This window comes from Moschus berezovskii, chromosome X, assembly GCF_049115385.1.
Source record: "Moschus berezovskii isolate FMDL1 chromosome X, NW_MosBer_1.0, whole genome shotgun sequence".
Taxonomy (NCBI): domain Eukaryota; kingdom Metazoa; phylum Chordata; class Mammalia; order Artiodactyla; family Moschidae; genus Moschus; species Moschus berezovskii.
The window spans coordinates 120,720,823-120,745,550 of NC_142488.1; the positions used below are offsets into that span (position 1 = coordinate 120,720,823).

The 24,728-nt window shown below is 53.6% G+C and overlaps 1 protein-coding gene across 2 annotated transcripts in view; it reads right to left on the minus strand.

Moving 5' to 3' along the window:
* Positions 1-4,929: 4,929 nt before the first annotated feature.
* The window catches only part of ELF4 (E74 like ETS transcription factor 4), a 36,894-nt gene continuing 17,095 nt past the window's right edge, over positions 4,930-24,728 (minus strand). For both annotated transcript variants that reach the window (XM_055438450.2, XM_088833578.1), the window contains 8 exons: positions 16,825-17,104; positions 12,789-12,960; positions 12,296-12,388; positions 10,457-10,648; positions 9,547-9,630; positions 9,262-9,454; positions 8,225-8,602; positions 4,930-7,453 (listed from right to left, as the gene is read on the minus strand). In XM_055438450.2, the coding sequence (XP_055294425.1) occupies positions 6,649-7,453; positions 8,225-8,602; positions 9,262-9,454; positions 9,547-9,630; positions 10,457-10,648; positions 12,296-12,388; positions 12,789-12,960; positions 16,825-16,896 (1,989 nt within the window). In that variant the 5' untranslated portion in view covers positions 16,897-17,104 and the 3' untranslated portion in view covers positions 4,930-6,648. The remainder of the gene's footprint in view (positions 7,454-8,224; positions 8,603-9,261; positions 9,455-9,546; positions 9,631-10,456; positions 10,649-12,295; positions 12,389-12,788; positions 12,961-16,824; positions 17,105-24,728) is intronic.

Genomic DNA, 24,728 nt, shown 5'->3' on the forward strand with positions numbered 1-24,728 from the left:
CCTGCTACTGTTTGAAGGGAAGGGGATGTCTGTAGGTCTGGGATGAGGCCCTTGTAAGCTATGCTTTTAGCATCTCTCACTGTGGCTGCCGTGTCTGGAGAGCCGTGTCATGTACCAGCCAGGGGGTCTGTCTGTCTGGCGAACAGGAATCCAGCCATCCTGCCCCAGGAGTGACCCTTGAGTTGCTCAGATGGAGGAGCAGCATTAATCCTCCCCACTGGCTTTCATTCCCCACCTCCTGATCCTGAGGCCTCAAGGCTTCCCAAACAACACCTGAGGCCATGTGGTGAATGCGAGGATCCAGCTAAGCCCAGGATGCTTTGGGAGCTCAGCTGGATGGGCAAAGGCACAGGGGTGGTCAGAAGTGATGCCTAGTTGACAAGTAGGAAGAATGGATTTGGGGTGGCAGGGAGGAACCCTTGAACTAAGGGGACATCTGAGCATAGGCTTGGAGACGAAGAAGAAGGGTAGTATGTGCAGGAAACTACAACCCACTTCAGTGTCACTGCAGCTGGAAGGCACAGGTGGGGAAGGAGAGTGTAGAAGCCCTGCCAGCCATGCCAAGGAGTATGGCTTTGACTTTTGCCTGAGGTGATGGGGAACCATGGGAACTCTAAACCAGGTAGTGACAGAGGTTTTTCCTTTTTCTTTTAATACATTGGTAAAATATGTTGGAGGTAGGACAGGCAGAGGGAGGGGAAAAGGTGATTGCCCTATTCAGAACAAAGGATGAAGGGAGAGCGTTAGGGGTATAAGGATTTCCATTAAGGCAGGATGGAGATGCAATGGGCAAAGTCAGAATGATCGCAAGGGAATAGGTCCTTTGTGACTCTGGACAGCCCTGGGCGTTTGGGTGCACACACCCCTTTATTTCTCTGGAGAAAGGAAGTGAGTTGAAAGCCACACCAAACAGCAGTTTCTTATTTCCTTGCTTTTGGGCTCCCTTCTCCACACTTTTCCTGGAGCCCTCTCACTGCTCTTCTGCCAGAGTGGGAAGACCAAAAATGGAGGAATGGGCTGTGAATCCCATAAAACACGAGGTGAGTGTGCATTCCCGGGTTCGGACTGGGGAGAGGACGATCGCCTCTTATTAAACGATCTAATCCTTTTCAGTGCGGCCTCAGAGAAAGAGCCAGCCCGCCACTTCCCACCTAGGTTGAGAGACAACCTAGTATTTCTAGCCTTCATTATTCCATCTGCCAAATGAGGCCCAATTTACCGCCAGTGGAAGAGAAACATACTGAGTAACCATGGCTGTTAGCTGAAGTTAGTTCCTCCGACATGCCGAGGTCACGAGCCTACAGTTGATGCTCTTACCAGAGTGCTCCTCTTTGAGGTACTGGGTTGAGAGGGAGGCTCTCCAGAGTCTACATACTCCGAGAAAGGACGATCCGCTTTCACTGCAGCCCTGTTTGGGTTGGGGGAGGGCGGCGAATTGGGCGGCAAACTCCTGCCCCTTGCATACTTTTTAACTCACGACGGGGAAGACTGCTGGGCATTTTATTGTGTCCCATCCCTGCTAAGGCAAGTGCGTGTGTGTGTTAGGGAGGATGGAGTCCGCCGCAAGGGCAGTCTGCTTCGCAGCCAGGGGGAGGCGCCAAGTGCTCGGGCCTTCTGGACCCCGCCACGGGGCGGGGCGGGCTCCACGTGTTCCCCTAGACCACGGGTTTCCCCGGCGAGGAGGGCCGGCAAGCCACAGCGTTGGGCAACCGGGCTCGGATGCCTCCCCGGCCGCGGGCCGGCCCCTCAGTGGCTCGGGGTCTCGCTGCGGGCGCCTCAAGTGTTCTCCGATTTCAAGGTTGAAAGCGGCGCTGCGTGCAACTGTAGCTAAAGGCAGGCTGCGGTGGGAGGTGGGCCAGGCCGGGAGCCCTGCGGCTGGCGCCCGCGGCCTGGACTCACTCCCGCCGCCTGGAGAGTGCGGAGGCCGGCAACCGAGGCCGGGCGCGCCGCGCGCTCACCTGCCAGTCCCGCAGGCTACGGGCGGGCTGACGGGGGCGGGGCCAGGGCGCGACCGGCCAATGGGGAGAGGGTATTTATTCGACTGTTAAATTCCCCCTGGAAAGTGGAGGGGGCGGGGGCTGGGGGGAAAGTTCTAAGCTCCCGAGCACGGGAAGGCCTGCTTGGGAGCCAGAGCCGCCTAGGGAGTGTGGGGCGCAGAGTCAGGATAGAGGGACAGGAAGATGCCAGCTGCGGCCGCCTCCGCCAGGAGCGGCAGGCCCCGCCCTGACCGCCTCTCCCTTCCCGGGCTCCGCTGGGCCACGCGCCCGCCTGCGCAGGCTCCATAGCGCCACCTGCTGGACGCCGGCCGCACGCCTGGCGTGCCGAGGCCGAGGCTCTCGAAGGAGTGACCGCGTTGGCCTCCCTGGCCTGGGAGCGGCTGGGGAATGAGTTCACTCACCTCAGATTCGGCGGCTTTGGAGCCGGAGGCAACCGCCTCCTTCAAAATACATGACGGGGTCAGAGGAACGATGATCGTGAGAATCCCACTTCTTGTTCCATCCCTCCCACCGGGCCTGACATTTCCACCACTCAAGTGACATTTCCACCCAGGGATGAGGAAATAGCGATGAGTCTGTCCCAGGAAGGGGGCAGGAGTTGAGAGTCGCCCGGGGCACCGACACCTAGTGACAGCAAGGCACTGCTGGAAGCAGCCTTGGGCTCCTCATGGACCCTGTTGTCCTGGGGTGGCCACAGACATGGGCAAGGGCAGCAGCTGCCTGCCATGCTCTATGAGGAGTCGAAAGCGGTGGTAGGCCCCAAGTGTGGGTTTCCTTTCCTGGCCTCTCTGGCCTGCCTTAGTATAGCACTGAAATCTCCATGATTAGAAACAGGAGTCATTCATTCTTTTAATAAACATTTATTGAGCACCTACTGTGTGCCAGGCACTGTGCTAGGCGCTGGGGATACATCAGTGACTAACACACAGTCCCTGTCCTTGAGGAGCTCACAGTCTATTGGAAGGGAAACATACATAAACACATAGCTAAGGCGCTACCATGTGCTAAGTGCTACAATAAGAGGTATATACAAAGTGCTGTGGGAGCTCAGAGGAGGGAGTAATGCATCACCTGTTGGGGGTGAGAAGCCACTCTCTTTGACTCCATCAAACTATTGCAAAGGCAGGGGTGCTGTTGCTACATGACCCTGGTTGAAATGAACCTATCTCCTGAGGTTCTCCTCTAGCCCTCTCCCATAACTACATCAGCACAGGTTAGTTTATCAGCTTAGCTAGTTTAACACTTTAAGTAGGAAAGAAACTGGACAGGGAAGTTTCTTGAGAGGCAGGGGATGTTCAAAGTAGTAACAACTCTTGGGTATTAAGGCCAGGGGTGGGGTGGGGGGTACCATGAGGGCACTGAGCCAGGGAGGGCCGGCCCTGGGCAGTGGAGCACCTGGGGTGAGTGTCTGTGCAGAGGGGAGGTCGGAGGTCACCTACCTCACTCTGGTCCCCCTCTCTCACCAGCTCAATCAGTAACCGTCCCTTGACGCTCACTAGATGCTTCGTAGTGTGCCCTACTATGGGTGACACAGTCCCACTCCCCTCAGAAGGTAACACACTAACTGGGGAGACTACCTACGTTCAGGTCAGTGAAGATTTAAGTAACAGTTTGTGATTATTATAGAGGCAATGTCACAGGCTGCTCACAGTCAGTTACCAAAAGAATGGCACTTGCAACACATTTCAAATGAACTCACTTAAGGGTAGGCTGGTCTGGGGAGGCAGCATCCATGAACTGAGCCTTGAAGGACGGGTGTATTTGATGAGTACTAGCGGGGTGGGAAGAGCACTGTGGTTGAGCAGAAGCAAGAAAAGTAAAAGTACAGAGGCAGGCAACTCCAACTGGAGCACGTGCAAAGGTGAGTGAGTCCATCCATTTGACTGGAGCAATTCAAGGGATCCAGGGAGCAGTGGGAGGTGAATGGGGAAGTAGGCAAGGACGTGATGGTGAAGTGCAAAATATTCCTGGAACAACTGCCCTGAGCCATCAAGTGCTCCCCCATCCCTCCTCCGGGACCCCTGGATTGCCTTGTGAGTCAGACAATAAAGGGTTAATGCCCAGCCGCTAAGAACAGATTGGAGGTTAAGGATTTTGGGTATCACCCCCCCCCCTTTGTAGGCAGTGAGGAGCCCCAGGAGACTTTTTGGCAGAGGAAGAATAGAGCTGGTGCCCTGGCAGGTTGGAGGGGGTGACTCAGATCACACTAGGGGGCTGCTGATATGTCCAGGGAAGGGGATAAGCTCTGGGGGAGGCTGAACAAGGCTGGAGGCTCTCTGCACGTGTGGAAGAATGGCTGGATTGGAGAGACGTGGCAAACCACACCAGACTTGAGGCAATGAGGATGGGGTAGGGTCAAGTGAACACGGCCAGCAGATGGCTCTGAAATGTCAAGCTTAGAAGGTCAGGACAATAACAGAAATAGGCAAGTCATGACGGCCTTTTTGTCTGGAATGGTTTTGTGTGTTGGAAGATTTCCAAAAATCCATTTTTGATAGAGGGACAATCTTTGAGGGCCTGACAAGCATCTAGGTAGAACTATCCAGCAGAAATGTGAGCCAGAAGCCAAGAAGAGTAGGGGCTGGGCCTCTAGATTCCATACCCAAGCCGAAGAGCCTCACTGGAGCCAGGAGGATGGCTGAGGCTCGTGGGGGTGCCCATAGTGAATGTAGATGTGGAGCTAGCAAGGGCGCAGAGTGCGACGGAGGACGGGGAAGTAGTGTCATGTGCCGTGAGGGCTCACAAGGGGCCTTAGAACCATGAAGAAGAAATTTGACATCACCTCCATGGCATTAGTGACTTCAGATGAAGAGTTCTACGGGATTCGGGTGAGGGGGGCAGGGCCATTCCTAGCCCATGCAGCACCTTTGTGTAAAGTTGTTTTCAAAGGTGACCCTTTCTCAAGATGTTTTGCTCTCCACCACCAGGAAACTGTCATCATAAGCTGATTTTATTAGAAAAAGAGATATTAATGCCAAGTGCTGGAGACATGTAAGAAATACACCTGCACAACCATACATGGTTCCCTCCCAGGGTGGAGAAGTGGGAGAACAAGAGGTGACAGAGCATGATAATGGGCTTGGCAGTGACCAGAAGGAGAGGGAGAGAAGGGCAAACAGGGGAGGTAGTGAGGTCAAGTAGCTGGTTTTGTGTCAAGGACACAGCAAAGGTCCTGAGGCACCAATTCACAGTAACCACATTCACCAGATCCTATCACTGTTTCCAAGGCTGACAGAGTAGAGCTCTCAGCCTTGCTCCCAAACCTGGAACGAGAGACATAGAAGAGAGAGGGGAGGGGATCTGGGCCCCCAGCCGAGGGGTGGACTTTAAGAGATAACTGGCTAGACCCCCCTTCTCAGAAAGAGGAAAGGTGGAAGGAAGGCATGCAGAGGGACAGAAAGGACAGGAGCTCACAGGTTCAGGCTCCATCTTCGTGGAGGAGGAGTCAGGGTGAAGTGAAAAGGCTGGCCATCAAGGCCCTCGGCCCACTGGAGGAGGCCTACTGCAGCCGTCGAGGGAGTGGGTGGGTGGGCAGACCTATGAGGGGAGTAGAAAGCAGGCTGAGCAGCAAGGAGGCACGAGCAGAGACGGAGGCAGACCCCGAGCATGTGGTTACCCGACATCCCCTGTATCGCCTGCCAGCAGTGAAATGGCAGAGGCGAAATTAACCAAGAGGGAAGCCAGGATTTGGGATGCAGAGCAGCGTGGCCGTGAAGGCTGGAATTATAGCCCAAGCCCTGGGTGCAAACATCCATTAATATAGTCCCCTTGCCCTGGGGACCTTGTGGCTGAGTCTGCCCCTGGAGGGGCGCAAAGCACTCACTCTGGGGAGATGAAGGATCTGGCCTGCTGGCAAATGACTGGTGGGCAATGAGGCTGAGCCCAAGAAGACCTCGGTCTAGCCTGCGGGGATGCTCCACAGGGCTGAATTCCTTCCCTCTCTTCAGGGTTTTATCCCACATGCCTTTCTCCTTGTCCCCTATAACTCCATCTTCCTCAATGAACACACCCATCAAAGCTCTCCTCCCCAGACCTGCCCAGCTCTGTGACATCTCTCCGGATTTGGGGGCTCCAACCTGTACCCCATTGTCTCAGAACAATCAAATCTTGGCTTGTACCTCAAAACAGAAAATTCCCCATCTCTGTGGCTGACCCTCAGAGAGACACATACCCTTGAAGACCTCACAGCTACACCCCCGTCCTCACCAAAGAAACGGAGATACAGATGCACAAGTACACACAAATACATACAGAGATATTCACATATGGGATAGTAAATACTCTGCGGAGGGAACGAAGTCGGTGGAATACAGCCAGGTGAAAAGACTCTTCTCATGAAGCCCCTACCCCAGCCCCAGTTACAAACATCTCAGAAGGTTTGCCTCCATCAGCAAGCCAGCCCATTACCCTGACAAGAGCATATCCCCTAGTACTCTTGAAAGCCATGGTCTGACACCAGGGATGCTCTGACTGGGCCTGTCTTGGCCATGGTGACACCAGGCAGGGGTGGGGCTCGGGGGTCTGGTGTATTGACACCCCACTGAGATGTGAGGGCTGGTGTGCTACTTCAGCCAGTCTCTCTTAGAGGAAGTCCGTGTACAAATGCTGCTCAACTTTGCCTGGCGGTCACGTTTCCCCCGACCCCCTCCATTTACATGTCATGAGGCTCCATCTTAATGAGGGAAGTGGGGTTGAATGGGGAGATGGAGGCTGGGGTTGGGGATCTAGTCAGCAGGCTCCCAGGTGTGGTTACATTAGGCTCAGCCGTAAACAGGGACCCTGAGCTCGAGGAGAGCTCAAGTTCAGCCACTGGGGTCAGCCCAACAGTGGGGCGGCTGGGAGGAGAGAAAGTCTGGTTTCCCAGAAGGCTCGGATTGTGGGAAGCCCTTGAAACTACCTGGCTTGGAAGTGGCTGAAGGTGAGCCTGCTCCCTCAGGAGTTCCCTCAGGGTCTCTTCAGGAACCAACAGGCCCTCCATGGGGGCCCCAGTCATCATGCCCTGCACATAGGACGAGGGCCTCAGCGGCCCCTCCTTGACCCCAGGGGCCGCGGTGGCACCGGAAGTTCTGATGAAGGCCGCAATGACAGTCCCAGGGGCCTGAGAGCTGGGCCCTGCTGGGCCAGCTCCCATGACCGAGGTTGGCGCCGGATTGGTCGGACGGTTGGCCCCAGCCAGAAGGTGGGGGAGGCCACTGAGAATCAGCGGAGCTCCTGGTGCTGCCACCTGGTTCTCTTGCAAACTGGTGTTCAGGGGGAAGGAGGCCTGCAGAGTGAAGGTGTCCTTGAAGGTGGAAGCAGGTGGAACGCTCTGGAGAACGAGCTGAGTTGAAGCAGTAGTGCTGGCAGGAGGCCTGTTGGTCAGCACTGTGGTCAGCGGGATGGTCTGCAGGGTCAAGGCCGAGCCCGGCCTGCCAGGGGCCACTCCAAGGTGGATGCTGCTGGGCACTGAAGAAGCACTGAGGAGAGACAGAAAGCACATTGGGCTCAGGGAGGAGGCGTGGGAGGAGGGCGCTGGGGAATGGAGCGGAAGGCGTTTCAGATACTGTTTGTTGGGCCCTTAACTTGGGTCAGGGATCATGCTAAATGGTTTGCATGTGGGATTTCACTCCATCTTCTGATCAGCCCATGAGCTGAATAAGATTAACAATCTGATTTTCCTGCATGAGGAAACAGGCACAGAGAGATTATGTACCTTGCCCTAGACCACACAGCCAGCAACAGGGACACACCGAGGCTTTCTGCCTCCAGAGATTGTGTTCGTCACCACTGCAGTGTACTGACATCCCTCTTCAGAAGAGCATCCCCGTGGCCCACACCAGCACAGTAACAGGTACACATGTATAACCCAGACAAAGGCCAAGCTTTTCAGGGAAAGTTGGAGGGAACTTAGTGTGGACAAGTAGTAACAAGAGCTTTCCTGGTGGGCTTGGTAGAGCCTGAGGAAGGCAGAATGGCACCTTCTCTGTTGCCTCTTTTCTGGAGTAGAGGAGACTTGCGGGGATGGGCCCAGGAGTGGAGGTTCTTGGGGAGCGCCCTGGGGCAATAGGAGTAGCCCCAGCTGGCAACAGAAGACCACCCCCCCAGGTCAATGGCTGGCTTGGCCATTTGTTACTTTGGTGTGGGATGCTGTGAGGGTCCCAGGAATCAGAGACAGAACAGAGCTTTGCAAGAAGCTGAAAATGTCCCCATCCCTAGGGGAAGACTCAGAACAACCTGGGCGCCCTTACCTCACAGCTTTGGTGACTTTGGCCTGGCTCTCTGGTGGAGACACAAGTATGGCGGAGGTAGTGGGGATCTCTTCGTCTACAGACAGTCCCAATTCCAGACTCGCAGAAGGCTGGAGACCAACGTGCTGCACCTTCGGCTTTTCCCAGGAAGTGTCGCCCTTGCCCTGCGGGGCAGCTCTGGAAGAGACCCGGGAACTGGCTCTCCGGGAGTTGCCGCCAGAGGAGGTGGAGGGAGTAGAGGCCTGAGGGGATGTGGCTGTGACCTCGCTTCTCTCATCCTCGTCTTCGATCACCACCAGGTCCTTGGGCATCTCCTTAAACTGGTATACCAGCCTCTGCCCTTCCACTTTGGCCAGGATCCCTCGCTGGTAGTAATATCTGGGTGGAGAGCGGGTAATGTCAGGGACACAGTGCCCTCCAGGGATGGTGGCGGGGGATGCAGATGGGAGCCCTGGGCAAGGGAAGGGACACATTGGACTTAGAAGGCTTTTATGAAGTTTCTCCCTCTGATGACTCAAAGGGTCCACGAAAGGGGATTTCCAATGCTGACCCTCATGCTGCTTTGGGCAGAGGATGGGGTGAGTGAAGGATGGGAGGGGGTGGAGAATGAGGGTTCAGCCATCCCCCAGCCTGAGAGACCGACTGTGTGTGTCAGACCCATCTTCCTCAGTCCCTGGCTTGCAGAATGTAAAGGAAGCCCTTCATGGGGATGGGGAGGCCCTGAAATTCTCTTTCCACTCTAAAAAGGGAAAAGGCTAGGACAGAAACACAAGAAGAAGGGGATTGTCTCCCCCAGATAGGACATGGGAAATGGGCTGGGGGGCAAGCATATGGGAGAGTCATAGGAGACTTGCGGGGACGGGCCCAGGAATTCGCTCCTCAGAGGAGTATCTAGGTGACCCACGCAGGAGGAGCAAGGTACTTACTCATCACCCACACAGAGCCTGATCTTTTCAGGGAAAGTTGGAGGCCCCTTAGCGAGGGGCTCCTGGGACAGAGGGAGAAGCTTGGGGAGCCCTCTGGGCAGGGGTTCCTACCTGAGTGCCCGGCCCATAGTCTCATAATTCATGTCAGGCTTGTTCTTCTGCTTCCCCCACAGCTTGGACACTGCTTTAGAATCCACCAGCTTGAAGATGCCTTTCTCTCGCTGGGTCCACTTGATGTACTTGGGGCAGGTGTTCCGGTCTTGCAGAAGTGCGAGGAGGAATTCCCACAGGTAGATGGTGCTGCCTGCAGAGCAGCAGGGTGGTGATGGGGTGCCCAGATTCCACCCACCCAACCCCACTGGCTCCCTTCCCACCTCACCCGCCTCCTTGCTGTACCTTTGCCATCCTTCGATTTCTTCCGAATGGGGATGCTGAGGTCAGTGACAGGTGAGGTACTGCGGTTGCCCTTGGTCTTCCGGACTGAGGGTGGGGGAAGGTGGGAATGGGCTGAGGCTGCAGGGCTGGGCTCCTGAGATGGAGGGCCCAGGTGCTGACCAACTGAGGGGCGCCCAGAGACAAGGACGAGGCAGGTTGCCTGCGGGGCTGGAGGCCTGGGTCACACTCCACAGGCATCGCATTCAGGTAGCTCCACCCACCCAAGGGCCCACCTGCATTTCAGGCCCCAAACAATGTGGGGCCATGGAGTGCTTGCCAGTGAGTCACCTTTAGAAGCACAGAATCTGCCTCGCCTAATTTTTGAAACAAAATGGCAGTCTGAAGGCGTGACTGTTGTGCAGATAAGTGTGGCACCAGGCTTTGGTTGCCACACCGACACAGCAGTATCGACCAGCCATCATATGAGTAAATCAATAACATGGGCTTGGGAAAGCCCAAAGTCCTCTACCGTATACAGTCTTGGCTTCGTAAGCTCCAAGAAGGAAGCTAAGAGCAGAGAGTGAGGCAGAGGCCCCCAGAGTGCCAGGAACTGGCCAGGGGCCCAAGGCTGGTGTCTGAACACTCAGTGCAGGATTCAACCCACTGAGGTCATAAGCATTTACATATCTGCTGGGCAGACAGGAGTGGCCTGGAAAATGTCAGGCTTTAGGCAAGCTACCTGATGAGGCCCGGCTTTCCAGAAAGGAGGACTTTCCATCTGTATCTGCCACGCTAGAGAGCTATGCCCTGAACATGTCTGTGAAACATGGCACTCACCTCCAGCCGTGGTCTCCCTGAGCCCTCTCCTACTGCCCAGCCCCTTGAAGAAAAAAAAACACACACACACACACTCTCTCCCCCCCTATCTTACTTCTCTTCTTTGATTTTCCAGTCTTCTTAGCGCTCTCTTCTCTGGGGACCTTCTCCTCCAGACAGTTCTCCTCCTGGTCACCAGTGTCACCAGCCCTATTCAGGGCATCGGGCTCAGAGACAGGAAACAGGTAGTTGGGCAGTGTCATGGCTGGAGCAGGGTCTGGCTCTGGAAGCATTTCAGAGGTGCTGACTGCAAGAAGAAAGGCCTTAGGTGGCGGGGGCCCAGGGCATGGTAGCAGTGTGGTCTCCCCATGCTCAAGAGAACAGTGGGTACCTGGGGGGTGGGGGTGGGGCCGAAGCATCATTCCCCATAGCCCCAGACACAGGGCACACCTGCAAATGCCTCCTGTGGCTCACAGCATGAGGAGAGGAAACAGCTGCAGAGCTGTGGGCACGAGCTGGCCCCAGTCCCAGCATGCACATGTGTAGCCCGCCACTGGCAGCGGGAAGCTCCAGGTGACGCCCAGGTAAAAGGGCCACCTTCATTTAGCCATCTACTCATTTCACAAATAGAAGGGCCCTCAGACCTCATCTAGCCCTGTTGAGGAGACTGAGACCAGAGATGGCAGGGCATGTGCCCAGGGGCACACAGCAACTTGGTCACCTATGCCTGGTATGTGAGGGTACTCAGCAAATATCTGTTGAATCCTGAATGAAAATTAGTGCCAGAGGTGGGATGAGGAATTGGAACCTGCAGCTTCACGGCTTTTTTGCCACCCTGTATCCAAGCACCTCCTTGGGAAGGTCAGTTGGAGCCAGGAGTCTTCCTGTAGTTAGGGCAAATGCCTGGAGGGGGTGTTTGCTGGGGGAAGAGCCTGCCTCAGGGGCCATTGCAGGAGGGAGGGGCCAACCGCCTAGAACAGGGAAGGGAAGAGGAGGCTCCAGCCCGGTTCATTTCTAACTCAGCAGCATCTGGCACAGTCATCCTGGGAGCTCAGCGAGACAGCAGAGGGGCCCAACGTTACCCTGGACAATAGCATTCTGCCTTAAAAAAGGAAGGAAGTTCTGACACGTGCTACACGTGGACGGACCTTGAGGACATTATGTTAAGTAAAATAAGCCAGCCCCCCAAAAAACAAATACTGTACACTTCAGCTCATCTGAGGTCCCGAGAGGAGTCAAATTCATTGAGGCATAAAGTAGAACAGTGGTGGCCAGAGGCTGAGGGGAAGGGGAAATGAGGAGTTAGTGTTTCATGGGAATAGACTTCAGGTTTTGCAAAATGCAAAGAGTTCTGGAGAGGATGATGGTGGCTGCACAACATAACAAATGTACTTAATACCACAGACCCAAACACCGAAAGATGGTTAAGGTGGTTAATTTTATGTTATGTGTAGTTTGTTGTTCAGTTGCTCAGTCATGTCTCACTCTTTGTGACCCCTTAGACTATAGCTCACCAGGCTCCTCTGTCCATGGAATTCTCCAGGCAAGAATACTGGAGTGGGTTGCCATTCCCTTCTCCAGGGGATCTTCCTGACCCTTTGACAGGGATCAAAACCTCTGTATCTTGCATTGGGAGGCAGATTCTTTACCACGAAGCCACCAGGGAAGTGCTATGTATATTATACTGTAATTTAAAAATTGGAAAAAATAGCTAGTCAACCTGGTTATTTTTATAAACAGTTATAAAAAGTCATTCCATCTTCCTCCTCGTCTGCAGGGGCCATCCTGCCCCATCCCACTGCACTCACAGCTCAAGAGCATGTTAACAAGTATAGGGGTGGTGTGGGTACATTAGCCCGCACACACAGGTCCCTGAGAATCCAATACGCAGATGTGATATTTTAAAATGGAATTTTGTGTTGCCGCAAGTTGAGGCACCACAGTTCAAACTCACAGATCTGCTTGTCATCCAGGATGTCGTTGGGAGACTCGACGTTGAGCAAGACTTCAGTGGTTGACACGGTTTGTGAGGTGGTTTCTTTGTCATCTGGTGCCAGGTTCCATGGTTGGGAGAGAAGAAAAGTTCCCTCAGGACATAGGGCAGTGGGTGCAGCCAGAATGAGGCCAAGGAGCCCAGGGACAGCCAGGAAGGCAGCAGCGTGCCTCCCACCCTGATCCTCTACCTTTCTCTACACCCCTCCCAGCAGAGCTGGTCTCCCCTCACTGCTCCACTGCATCTCAGGAGATCATGGATCCATTTGGATGGCTTTCTCCTCTCTACAGTGGTACCACCTTCTGCTTATCCTAGTCACCCCGTCTAATTTCCAACTACTGGGGGCCTTGCTCCTGGCTGCATGGGGCCACTGGAAGCCTCTGTGGGCTACTGTTAACCTGAAGACAAAACCCCTTCCTCCTCCACGCCTCCCCTGCCCAGGAAGGAAACAGACCTGCCAGCAAAAAACTGCCCTCCAAGATCTGATCCTGTGTCATGCACAATGTCCCATCCGTTATGATGCCATTGTGAACGTCATCCAGCTCCAGGCCTGAGTACAGATGCAGTAATTCAGGGTAGGGGACTTGCTCCACAATCACAGCTGGAAACACGGAGGGATCTTCTAGCTACAGAGAAGACAGCGATCCGGTTCAAGGCCCACCTGCCTCTCCCACGAAGCCCTCCGTACCAGAATCTGGCCCTTCTTGCAATTCTTAACTCTTGGATCCCTCAAGGGCTGTCCTTTGTAGGGCATGACATTGCTCTGGGTCCAACCTCACTAGTGGGGTCTTGATTGGTAGAAATGGGTTAGCTCTGTACCACCTTCACTCAACCAAGGGCAGGCAGTTTTAATTGGTTACAGTTATGGGTTAAGCTGTGGCCAGGGTTAGTTAGGCTCATTCTGAAACCAGTGGGAAAGGATTTGTCAATGGCAAGGGCAAGGGGCTCCATCTACAGCCAGTTGAGGGACTCAACCTACCCTCAGGGTTGGGTACCAGGGTGAAGGGCTCAGATCGTGAACATCTTAGGGCTCAGTTTATGATGATAAGAGTAGGAATGAAGATGGAAGAACAGAAGAATTAGAGACATAGAAAGTTAAGGGCTGGGAATTCCCTGGTGCTCCAGTGATTAAGGATCCACCCTAGTCGGGAAACTAAGCCCTCAAGCTTTAGAGCCCATGCACCACAAGTAAGACCTGATGCAGCCAAATAAGTAAAATAAAATTAATTTTTTTTAAAAAAAGGTAGGGGCCTGGGTAGGGGAGAGGGTTCTGATTTCTGGCTTGATTTGGTGGGCACATGGGGGTACTGTTCTTGTTAAGGGGGAACCCAGAAGGAAGAGGAGCAGGGTTTTGGAGAAAGATAAGGGAGCAAGAGTCTGAATATGGTCAGTTGGAGGTACCACTGAGATATTTAAAATGGAGATACCTATCAAGGTGTCAAAAATATGTATCCACGAGCTCATCACTGAGAATGGGTAAAGTCATCAGGATGAGAATTTGACCCCCAGAGGACACAGTTATTCTAAAATCAAACAAAGGTAAATTTTAAAAATAAGTGTGATTGCAACTGTTGTTTAAAAATTATTTATAGAAGGAAATGTACTGGAATGGTCATAATAATTATATTTTGGTTGTGGGACTGCGGGTGATTTTTTTTTTTCCCTTTCTACTTTTCTGTATTTTCTTTCATGGGGCTATTAATTCTTTCTTCATGAGAAAGGAATGAGAATGCGCAGTTTTACCTAATGTTCCTGAAGGATCCAGGAGAATAAAAATTGATGAAACTGCCTTTGGGTTTGGCTGCTGGGCAGTCACCTGGCTAGAGCAGTTTCAGGGGAGTGCTGGGGTCTCAGAGAGGACGGATGGAGGGAGACAGGCAGGTGGCATTAGTGATTAAGGCCAGAGTTTAGAGCCATCTGTCCAACATGGTAGCTGCTAGCCACTGGTGACTATTTAAATATAAACATAAAGTTTTTCAAGATTAAAATTCAGTCCTTCAGTTGCATCAGCCATAGTTCAAGTGCTCCATAGCCACATGGCTCCATACTGGACAGCACAAATCTAGTGAAGTCGCTCAGTCATGTCCGACTCTTTGCAATCCCGTGGACTGTAGCCTACCAGACTCCTCCATCCATGGAATTTTCCAGGCAAGAGTACTGGAGTGGGTTGCCATTTCCTTCTCCAGGGGATCTTCCCAACCAAGGGACTGAACCCAGGCCTCTCACATTGCAGGCAGATGCTTTACCGTCTGAGCCACCAGGGAAGCTAAGAGCACTTCTAGAATATCAGAAAACTCTACTGGACCATGCCGATTTAGAGTCAGACTGCCTGGGTTTGAGATCAAACTCAGCCATTTATGAGCAGTGTGATCTTGGGCAAGATACCTTTCTGTGCATCCGTTTCCTCCTTTATAAAACTGGGGTGATCATGTTATTGACCACATAGGGTTGTTTAAATGGATCAATGTACATAAAGCACTTAGAACAGAGTCTGGCATACAGTAGGTTCTGATTATGTGCTTTAGGCATCAGGGACTCCGAGGAGACTATTGTTGTAGTGTTAGTCGCTCAGTAATGTCCGACTCTTTGAGACCCCATGGACTGTAGCCCACCAGGTTCCTCTGTCCACGCAATTGTCCAAGCAAGAATACTGGAGTAGGTTGCCATTCACTTCTCCAAGGGATCTTCCCAACCCAGGGATCAAACCCCGGTCCTGCTTTACAGGTGGATTCTTTACCATCTGAACCACCAGGGAAGCCCCCTAGGAGACTGGTAACATTTAATTTCTTAACCTGGGTGGTGAGTTAATGAGTGTTAATTTTATAGTTATTCTTAAAATATGTTTTTTTTTCAGATTATTTTCTATTACAGGTTATCTGTTTTATATTCATACTGTATTTTGCAACAAAAAGTGTTTCCTAAAAACAGTGAGAGAAGAGAGGTAAGAAAGTAAACCCAGATGATGGAGGTTACACTGGAGAGAAGAACAGAGCTAAGAAGGTGGTATGTTAAAGAGGCGGGCAGAAGGGAGGGAGGGTTTCTCTTAGGGTTAGGGGGACACGAAGATGTTCTAGGTTGAGGAGAGAGGTCTGGGAGGTGTGAAAGACACAAGAGAGACGGGAGGTAAAGGATGGTGTGAGGTCTGGAAGGCGGCAGGAGAGAAGAGATTAAGCCCCGGGGTAGGTGTTGCCCCTGGAAGGAAGAGGGACACTTCTTTCTCCCAGGCCAGCAGAAAGGAAATAAGAACAGGTAATGTTGTTGCTAAGAGAGAGGAAGGAGGGAAAGTGAGGGCATCTTTGGCTGTGAGCTCCTCTGTGGATTGGAGAAGAGGCTGTCTCAGAGGGAGGAGGGGCAGCTGTGGGTTCAGGAGGTAAGAACAGCTTCTATGAAGAGCAGCTTCTAGGAAGAATAGAAAGAATTGTTGAGTGGTCTAGAAACAAGATGACTGCCCACACTGAGAACCCAGGTAAGGTTAGATTTTTCTTCCCTTGTTTCAGGAGGCTAGGCATGCTAGAGGTGTTGGATAAAACTGAGCCACTTTAGGTTCATCTAGCAGGACAGAAAGCACCGTGTGCTCTAGGACCACTAGGGGGCAGCCTTTGGCTGGTCACTAGAGATTGGATGACGTTTCCTGTCCTCACAGGGATCTGAGAGAGACAGCATCAGAACTAGGCTGGGGTGCCCTCGGAGATGATCCAGCTGGACCTCCTCTTGATGAAGATGGGGAGATGGCAGCCAGGTAGGGCAGGGGACAGGTCTTGCCCAGGAGACACTGTGGCCACACTGGGATCAGAACTCAGGGCTTCGGACCACTCATCTTCCCTTCCTTCTGCAGTACTTGGCTGCCTCCTCTTCTCCAGTGTGCGGAAGGAAGGTGCTGGGTAAGGTATGGAGAAGCAGGGGCCTGAGTGCCAGAATTCTGTCCTAGTTTCCAATTTCCATTGGAAACCAGAGGACCCAATTTCCAGTTTATTCTGAATCCTTAGATGGTGATTGAAAAGACAGTTATGGAAGGGCCTGTCAACCATGCTAGGAGAGGAGTCTGAAGGTGCCAGGGGATGGACTGTACCCTGCAGTGCCAGCCGGCAGTTCCCAGCCCTACTGTGTGGTTGTCTCAGCACCTTTCTCACTGTGACATGGGGTGAAGTGGCCAGAGAACGCACACGGAGCTCAGCACACACATGTGCACTCAGCCCCCCGCTGCTGACTGACAGATCAGCTAGTGTGCACAGCAGCTACTTGGCTGACTTGGGAACTACGTGTGCCCTGTAATTGCATGTTGGCCAAACCAGCTCACTAAGTGACTGCCCGATGACTACTGCCTGGCCACATGGGACTAGCTGATGGCACAGTCTGCCTGGCCCACAGCCACCATGCCTTGAACCTAGTAGGTGCTTGATCAGTGTTTGCTGACTAGCTATCTGCCTGCCTGCCTGTATCTATCTGATCATCTGTGCCGGCTGACCAGGCTCTGTTCTCTGGGGCCATACCTGGTGGATGTCATCCATTCCGTTGCTTGCAAACTCGAAGATCAGGTCACTGGGCTGCAGGGCAACAGCCATGCTGTCTTGTCAGAGAGCTGACTGCGGGGCCTGCAGGGCCCACTGGAGCCGCGGCGTTTCCTTGATGAAAAGATGTTGTTCAGATACCTTGAGCCTAGCACCTACTCCTTGAGTCGCAGCACAATAGGGGCTGTAGAGAACTGGAGTAGGCGGGGGCCTAACCCAGGTTCAAGGCTGCATGCTGGGCTGGGCCAAGCGCAGGAGCAACCTACGGAGAAGGGAGAGATGGGGGCAGTGAGCCAGTCACCTTCCTTGGGTCCTGTTCCCAGGACAGACTGCCAGAAGAGGGACGGCAGGAAAAGGGGAAGACAGTGGGAACAGAAGGGCTGAGCCTTGGTGCCAGTCTGGGTCACGGGGACCTACGCCTGAGCGGACCCCAAAGATACACAGTCTCCCTCACTTCCCACCCCATGTGGACAAGATGAGACAGAGTGGGACTTGGCGCACTCTCCACCCTGAAGATTAATCCCCAGGGTGCAGCCATAGGGGAAGCCAGGGCAGCCTGAGTGGCCTTGTGGATGGAGCATGAAGACCCCTACAATTCCCTTAGCTGGGGAAAGGACCCCTGTGAGAGATCTGGGGTGGGGATATCTGGGTGCACAGGATGGTCTTCCAGACTCTGCCTGACAGGTCCACCTTGGGTGGAGGGGCCGCCTAGTTCTGAAGGGCAGAGTCCACAGAGGAAGTGATCTCTCACTATAAGGGTTGTATTGTCAGGGCCAGCGACAGCGGATGGCACTCTCAGACTCAGCCACGCCTCCAGAGAGCCTGATGTCAGAGGGCCTGGGGGCCACATGCCCAGGTCTAGTCACCACCCAGCCACCACCACCCGCTGGGGATGCCGGGCACAATGGCCTCTCTGCTGTATGTGGCTTGGGCTCTTGGTTTAGCTTTGCTTTCAGTTTCAAGAGTGAACTGTCACCCTGGGAGAGCCCCAGCTTGGGGAGGGGCCCACAGGAACCTTCCCCATCCTCCAGGGCCAGCTCAGGGCCCCTTTTTCCAGGAAATCTGTCTGCTGCAGCCCACATGTCTCTCCTCTCCCAGAATGCCTCTGGCACTCACAGTCTGCACCTCCAGCGCTCACATGGCACCGGGTCTCTGATCGTTTCCTGTGCTCCCTGCCCTTCTCAAGTCATCGTTGCTGCACCCCGGCCTGCCTCCCAAAGCCCCAGCTCCCCTCCCACACCCCTCCCACCAAAGCATTCTCGGCATCTCCACCCTAACACTCAGGCTTCTCCATCTCCAGGTACCATGGCTCTGGCCCCGAGGGTTCGGCTTTGTGTGGCATCCACATGTGTGTTGGTGTGGCGGGCCTATGATCCGCTGGGTTCAACCACGAGCACCTGAAGAACCGGCTCTGTGCACCAGAGGAGGAGCCACACACTTGACCCCTGCCTCCTCGGCACTCCTGTGCCAGTGCCAGGGTGGCAAAACCTCTCCTGGCCCAGAAAGAAATGAGGAACTTCAGAGAGGGGCAAAGGGGAGGAAAGGGAGGGGGACCACGGATGACCCTCCCAGATGACCACTCTGCTCCACAGGAGACACCCGGGCCTCTCCCACTTCCTTTCCGTTAGCCCACAGGACTGGCTCCGCCCTCTCCCCACCCCCACACCTTGCCACCCACCCCCAACCAAAAAATTTTGAGAAGTCACTCGACTCAACCTGGTAGGTCTGAGTTTCTCTTCGGGTGAATGAGAGGCCCAGCACAGCCAGGCTAGGACGGCCTTCCACCACGGGCACCCACCCCAACCCCACCTGCACATGACCCACGTGACCGGGTGTCTGTGGCCTCCCAGAGAAGCCTTCCAGGGCCATTTATGCTTGGAAAGTCTGTCTCCCCCAGCCAAAGCGCTCCAAGGCCTGCATTCCGCAGCTCCTGCCCTCCCACAGGCCGGCTGTCTGCCCCCAGGAAGCGTTCTCATACTAATCAAATGAAAGGTGATCACTTTCACCTAATCCCACTTTGTCTAAACATGAAACTCCTGTGTCTGCCCCTCTCCCTCCAAGGTCATTCCGCCATGGCCTTTCCCTGTAGGTTTGCTCATCGCTCTGTCTTCTCTTCGCAGATCAGTGTTTGATGTTTGTGAGCTCTCTGCCTGGGGAACTTCTGGGCACCTTCCTCACCTCCCCCATTAGAAAGCGGCTTCGCTGAGGGCAGGGACGCCGGTGCTGCTCACTGATGAAGCTTTGCACGTAGTAGATGCCCATGTGTGTTGGTGGAACGAATACATGAATGAATGAATGACACTGGTCAATCGATACCAGTGAGGTGGGGTATGTTCTCTGGGCTGTAAGTATGCACATGTGTATACTGGGTGTGGGGTGGGTGTCCAGTGGTCTAGCTTACAGGAAAGAGAGAAACTTGTGCCCTGTGTGTGTGATGTCTGTGTATTTCTGCATGGTAATTTACAATCAGGAGCGGGAGTTGGGGAGGCAGTTCCCTGTGGGTGTGCGCACACACTGCAGATATATATGTATGTGTCGGGTGTGGGGACAAGTGCGTGACAGCCTCTGTGTGTCAAAGGGCTTTGGTCCTGGTCAGGCCAGCAGAGTCACAAGCACGCACGGTCGTCGGTTCCTCCTCCTCCAGGCCTGCCTTCGTGAGAATGACAAGCTCGAGCTAATACTAGCTGCTGCCGGCTGGCAGAAGCTGGCTGTGGTGAAGTGGGCTGGGGCAGGGCTGCACCACCGCCCAGCCCCCCAGCCTGGAAAATTCAAAATCCTCTTGCTTCCCAGGGAGAGCATGCCAGAGCAGAATGTGTATGTGGCCCATGCGTCCTAGGGGTGAGCCCCCAGGGTCCTCTGCTAAGGCGGGTGTGGTAGGAGAGGGAAGGCAGCTCTGCACTAGATTGGATGGAGCCCTTAGCCATCAGTGAAAAGAGAGATTTGAAATAAAAGAAAGGCGAATCCAGTTGCCTGCTTTAAGTATCAGCATATCTCAGTATCCAAATTCAGGATTCTTCAAGTCTGAAGGAAAGGTGAACTCTGTGTGTGTATGTGTGTGTGTGTGTGTAGGGCAGGATTGGCTGTCCTACTCTCTTGGTCAAGGCTAAGAAAACTCTCCCTTCACCCCTATGGAACCTTCCAGTCCAGAAGGTTTCACCCTTCCCCCTTCAGATGTTTGAGGATTTGAAAGTGAGAGGTGGGGAGTAGTCATTTGCATGTTCACTCACTCTCCCCCAAGTCCCTCAAAATAACCTCCCTCTCCCAGGAACCTGAAACCAAAGAAGCCACCAGCACAAAAGGCCCGCCCTGCTGGAGGCCGGAGAGGCCCACACAGGGGCTCCCCTCTCTGGCGTCCTCAGAGACGCTCTGGGACACAGATTCAGCTGCCTAGAGGCCTGGACACTGCCTTATCGGTGAGTGGGGAGCTAGGGAGGTCCACAAGGACCCTGGGCTCACCTGGTAACCCTTAGTAACCGGTGCTGAGATCCTCCCACCCCACCCCTTCCATTGCAAAGCTCACAGCTGGCTCCAAAGTCCACTCCTAGAGTGGCAAGAGCTCCGCTCCCTTTGAGGCCACTGCAGTATCCCTGGCTCCCAGGGCCTGTCCTGCTTGGGCTGAAAGCAAAGCCTCTGTGAGAGCATATGGCCCCAGCTACTGAACGTGTGTGTGTGCAGGCACACCACAGGAGGGAGCAAGCAAGCGAGGACGCCCACATCCCGGGCTTGCAAATGCACACCTCTGGCTCTCTGTGGTTGTGACTGCATTTCAAAACCAAAATAGCAAAATAGAAGTGGTTTAGGCTGTTTCTGCGTCATCACAGCTGGGCCCCCTTCAGACCCTCTCTGGGGCTGTCACTGGAACACGTCAAACGGTGTCCAGCACTCAACCATTGGGGCCTCCTCCACAGGAAACAGCCCCAATGTGAAAGCCACGTCCGCAGTCTCCATGGAGCAAGTTTAAATCTACAGCCGCTCAGCCGAGCCAATGGCTCTCACAGAATCGCTAATAACACCCGTGGCATTTTCAAACACGCCAGCAAACATGGGGGCCAGATGGTCAGCCAGGCCCGCAGAGCAGCGTTCTCACGTTCCTCGTCCTCTCACAGCCATCCCTCACTCCTGAAATACCCCGTCCTCCCTGAAACCTTTCTGGAATTCTCTGGAAAGGAAGTGACAATTTCCTTCATGCCATTTCCCACTCCCTCAACACCCCTCCCCCACAACCACAAACAAAGTGGAAACTACCCCAGGAATAGCTGTACCCTCCACTTAAAAACAGCCCCTCCTCCGGCTAATAGTCATCAAGCGGCGTATTTGCACGCGGCACCACGTGATCAGCAGCGTGTGTCTAAGAGACAGAAGGTCAGACCCAGGGGTCCAGTCTGTAGCCATGGACCAAGCAGAAGTAGCCCAAGTGTGCGACTCCCCTACTATCTGGGTCCAACTAGGGCTGGACTCCAATCAGCCAGCCGAACCCCCCTCCTTGAGCAAAATGCCCAGTGAAGGGGCCCTTGCCACAGCGATTTTGTCAGCTTCTTCTCCTCTATTCCTGCCTTCTACCACCCCCTCCATCTGAGATGAAATCAGGAAGAGGGAAAAAAAAATGTTTTGCAAGCTCTGTTGATTGGGGTTTCTCTGTGCTCATTTACAAGAAACCCAGTTTCCTTCCTTGGCCCTCGGTCACTGCCTGATTCCTTGTAGGGTCTGTCAGAGCTCTCACGGTGAGGCAGGCCCAGAGCTCTTCTCCCACTGTCGCTGCCCTTTCTCAGCTGCAAGCTTGCCCCTGCCTTCCCAGCCCCACAGCTGGCCCCAAGGAGGGGCAGTTAAGGCTGCAGGCTGCAAGCACAAAGACGCATGCTCCTCTTTCTCCAGGAGACCCATCAGCCTTCTCCCGGCTGCATCCCAACAAGAGGTGGGACCATAGAGAAGTCAGCCATCTTTCTGGGCTGTGCTTTCTGTCATCCTCAAAGTGGGTGAGGGCTGAGGGGAATCCAGGCCTAGTAGGGGCTCACCAGGATGTCTCGGGTGAATGAAGATGGTGGTGGGAAAGTGCTTTGAAAATTAAAACACACTCATTCAGATGACAAGTTCCAGGTGACCTCCCAGAGACCAAAGGGGACTGGGGACCTCATTAAGCTCCCGGAAGTGCCCCCCATGGCTCTATAACATAGACAGGGTGGGCTGCAGGCTTCCAGATGTCGCCTTGGAGGGGGCTGGCTCCTTTGCTAAGGTTTGGGGCCTTGCAGGAGGGACAGGCGGCTGTGGTTGGAGGGGTGCTCCCAGTCCCCTGTCTGCACCACCTCCACCCGGCCCCAGCCCTCTGGGTTGTGGTTATGTGGCAAGAAGAGTGCTACAGAAGCCCCAGTAGGGGAGCAGAGGTGGGGGAAGGGTTATGTCAAAGGGAACCTATTTTCCCAGCTGTCCTGACTCCCAGGGGCCTAGCCTGAGAAAGCTGAAAGAGCACCCCCTGGAGGTGCCTGCAGCCGCCACACCCTCATCTCCAGAGCTCCAGGAACCAGGAGGAGGCGGAGTACTCCCGGGAAGGGGAAGAGAACTGGTCAGTGATGGGGAGGACAGGCTGCAGGAACAAGGCCAAAGCCAAGTCTGGGGAGCTCCTGAACCCCAGGGGGGCACACTGCCAGCCACAGCCTAGGTCAAGACCTCAGAAGCTTCTGCAAACTGTAAGGGCACAGGTGAGAAGCTTTGCCTTGGGGCTTAGGCAGGTCACCTGTGAAACGGGGACACCCTCCCTAGCACAAAAGGTCGTTGTGGAAAGCCAGCGAGCTAACATAGATGAAAGCTCTGTTACGTTCCAAGTGTGTTTTTAGATTTCCTGGTCAGATTTGTGTCTTTCAGGCTGAGGTCATGCATTAAGCATTCATGATATCTTTACCTAGATGGACAGGAAGAAAGGGAAATGGAGGTAGTGGGATGAAATGGACACTGAGGGGGACATAACCAACAATTATCAAACATGGCAGAGAGCAGAAACAAGTTTGACTATGGGGAGGGCATGCGTGAGATTGGCTGGTGGCGGGACCACAGGGAAATCAGGAGGATAAGTGCATAGGCCTCAATCCAGAAAGCAACTGGGAGTCACTGTTGATTCTTGAGCAAGGGAGGGGCACAAAGCAAGCAGTTTTCTAGGAAGATCAGTTTGATCTGACTGAGTGGAGGAGATGGAAGGGGACCAGATGGGTGGCCGGAACCAAGGAGGTAACTCCCAGGGCCACCCTGAAGGAATAAAATGACAGAGGGTGGGGTCATATAGACTTGTAGAGACCCCAAGGTTGCAGCCAGTTCTTCTCATGAGAATGGTAAAAAGACAGAGATTAAGGCAGGAAGTATGGCAAGGACATGAGTTCAGTTCAGACATTTTGAAGTCAGGATAATCTTAAATAAGAACAAGTAAGAGCCAAAGTGAAATGAATATTTTGGGAGAAAAAAAAAACAGGATCAATGATGGAACAAAAGACGTCCCAGAGAGTCATTTTTGCTAAACACACACATCTACACACATCCCCTGGCAGGAGGAGTTTCCATGAGCCTTCAGTGGCCAGAGAAACAGGCCTGGCCTGGTGAGGCTTGCATTCCGAACACTGTGGCAGGAAGCCACATGTGCCGAACGAAAGAAGCTCTGCCGCCCCACCCCTGCCTCTAGGAAGTTTATATGCTTCCATGGTGGGGGGTAGGGCGTGGACAGACACACTGACCAGAGACTAATTAAAATTACTAGTGGTTTTTTTAGAAGCTGGGGCAATCTGTGAGTAGGCACCAACAGGATATTAAGTCAGATAACTTTTATTGGAGGGACGGTGTTCTTTGTTGAGGTCCCTGCCAGCACAGCATGTGTCCTAGAAATAAATGCAGAGGCTCCCCGCTCAGATCGAGGGCTCCCCCAGTTGGGAGGGGTGGCTCCAGGTTGAGACCTGCTTTCTTCCAAATGCCTCCTTCCCCTACAGGCCACTTTCCAGGTGAGCAGAAGCAAGGGGCAGTCCAGTATCCATGCACAAAGGATAAGGTGGGAAACAGTCCACGGGTGGGGGTGGGCAGGCAGGGAGGGAGGGCAGCTTGAGCCCCGATGTCACCATGAGCTCCTGGGGCTCCTCCCCACACGACTGAAAGCCTCCTTGATTCAGTCTCAGGATATGAAAGTTAAAAGGGCCCTGAAAGATCAGCGCATCCATCCTTCCTGTCACCTGGCTGCAGAGTTCTCGAGGAAGAAGTGACTTGCTCAAGGTCACACAGCTAGTCGCTGTGACTCCTAGGTGACCTTTCTTCCTCCCCTCCTCATTGTCTCTAGGCAGCCTCAAAAAAGCCAACCCTTTCCTCTGGTGAGGACAGACAGCAGCCTGAGACTCGGCTGCAAGCAACGAGGCCACATATGTGCAGAACACATTTAACTTTTGCAATTATTTCCCCACCTCCGTGCCTTTGTTCACACTGTCCCCCAGGCCTGATATGCCCTTCCCCAATTTCTGCAGCTCCGATTCCCATCCGGCACTCAAGATTTGAAACAAATGCCATGTCCTGTTCAAAGCTTTACCTGATTTCCCCTCACCTGACAAGGCTCACCTCCTCCTCTTCTTAATGCTTTACATGCTACATTCACCCCACCATCTCTTTTTGTGTGGTTGGTGAGCTAAGGATGCTTTTTACATTTTTTTAATGATTGGGGTGAAAAAGTCAAAAGAAGAATGATATTTCATGCCACAGGAGTATTATAAGAAGTTTAAATTTCAGTGTCCACAAAGAAAGTTTTATTGACACGCAGCTACATGCATTCGTTTACGTATTGCCTGGGTGGGTTTTGCATCATGAGCTGTGACAGAGTTCCCATGGGCCATAAAGCCTACATGATTTACTGTGTGGTCCTTTGAAAGAAA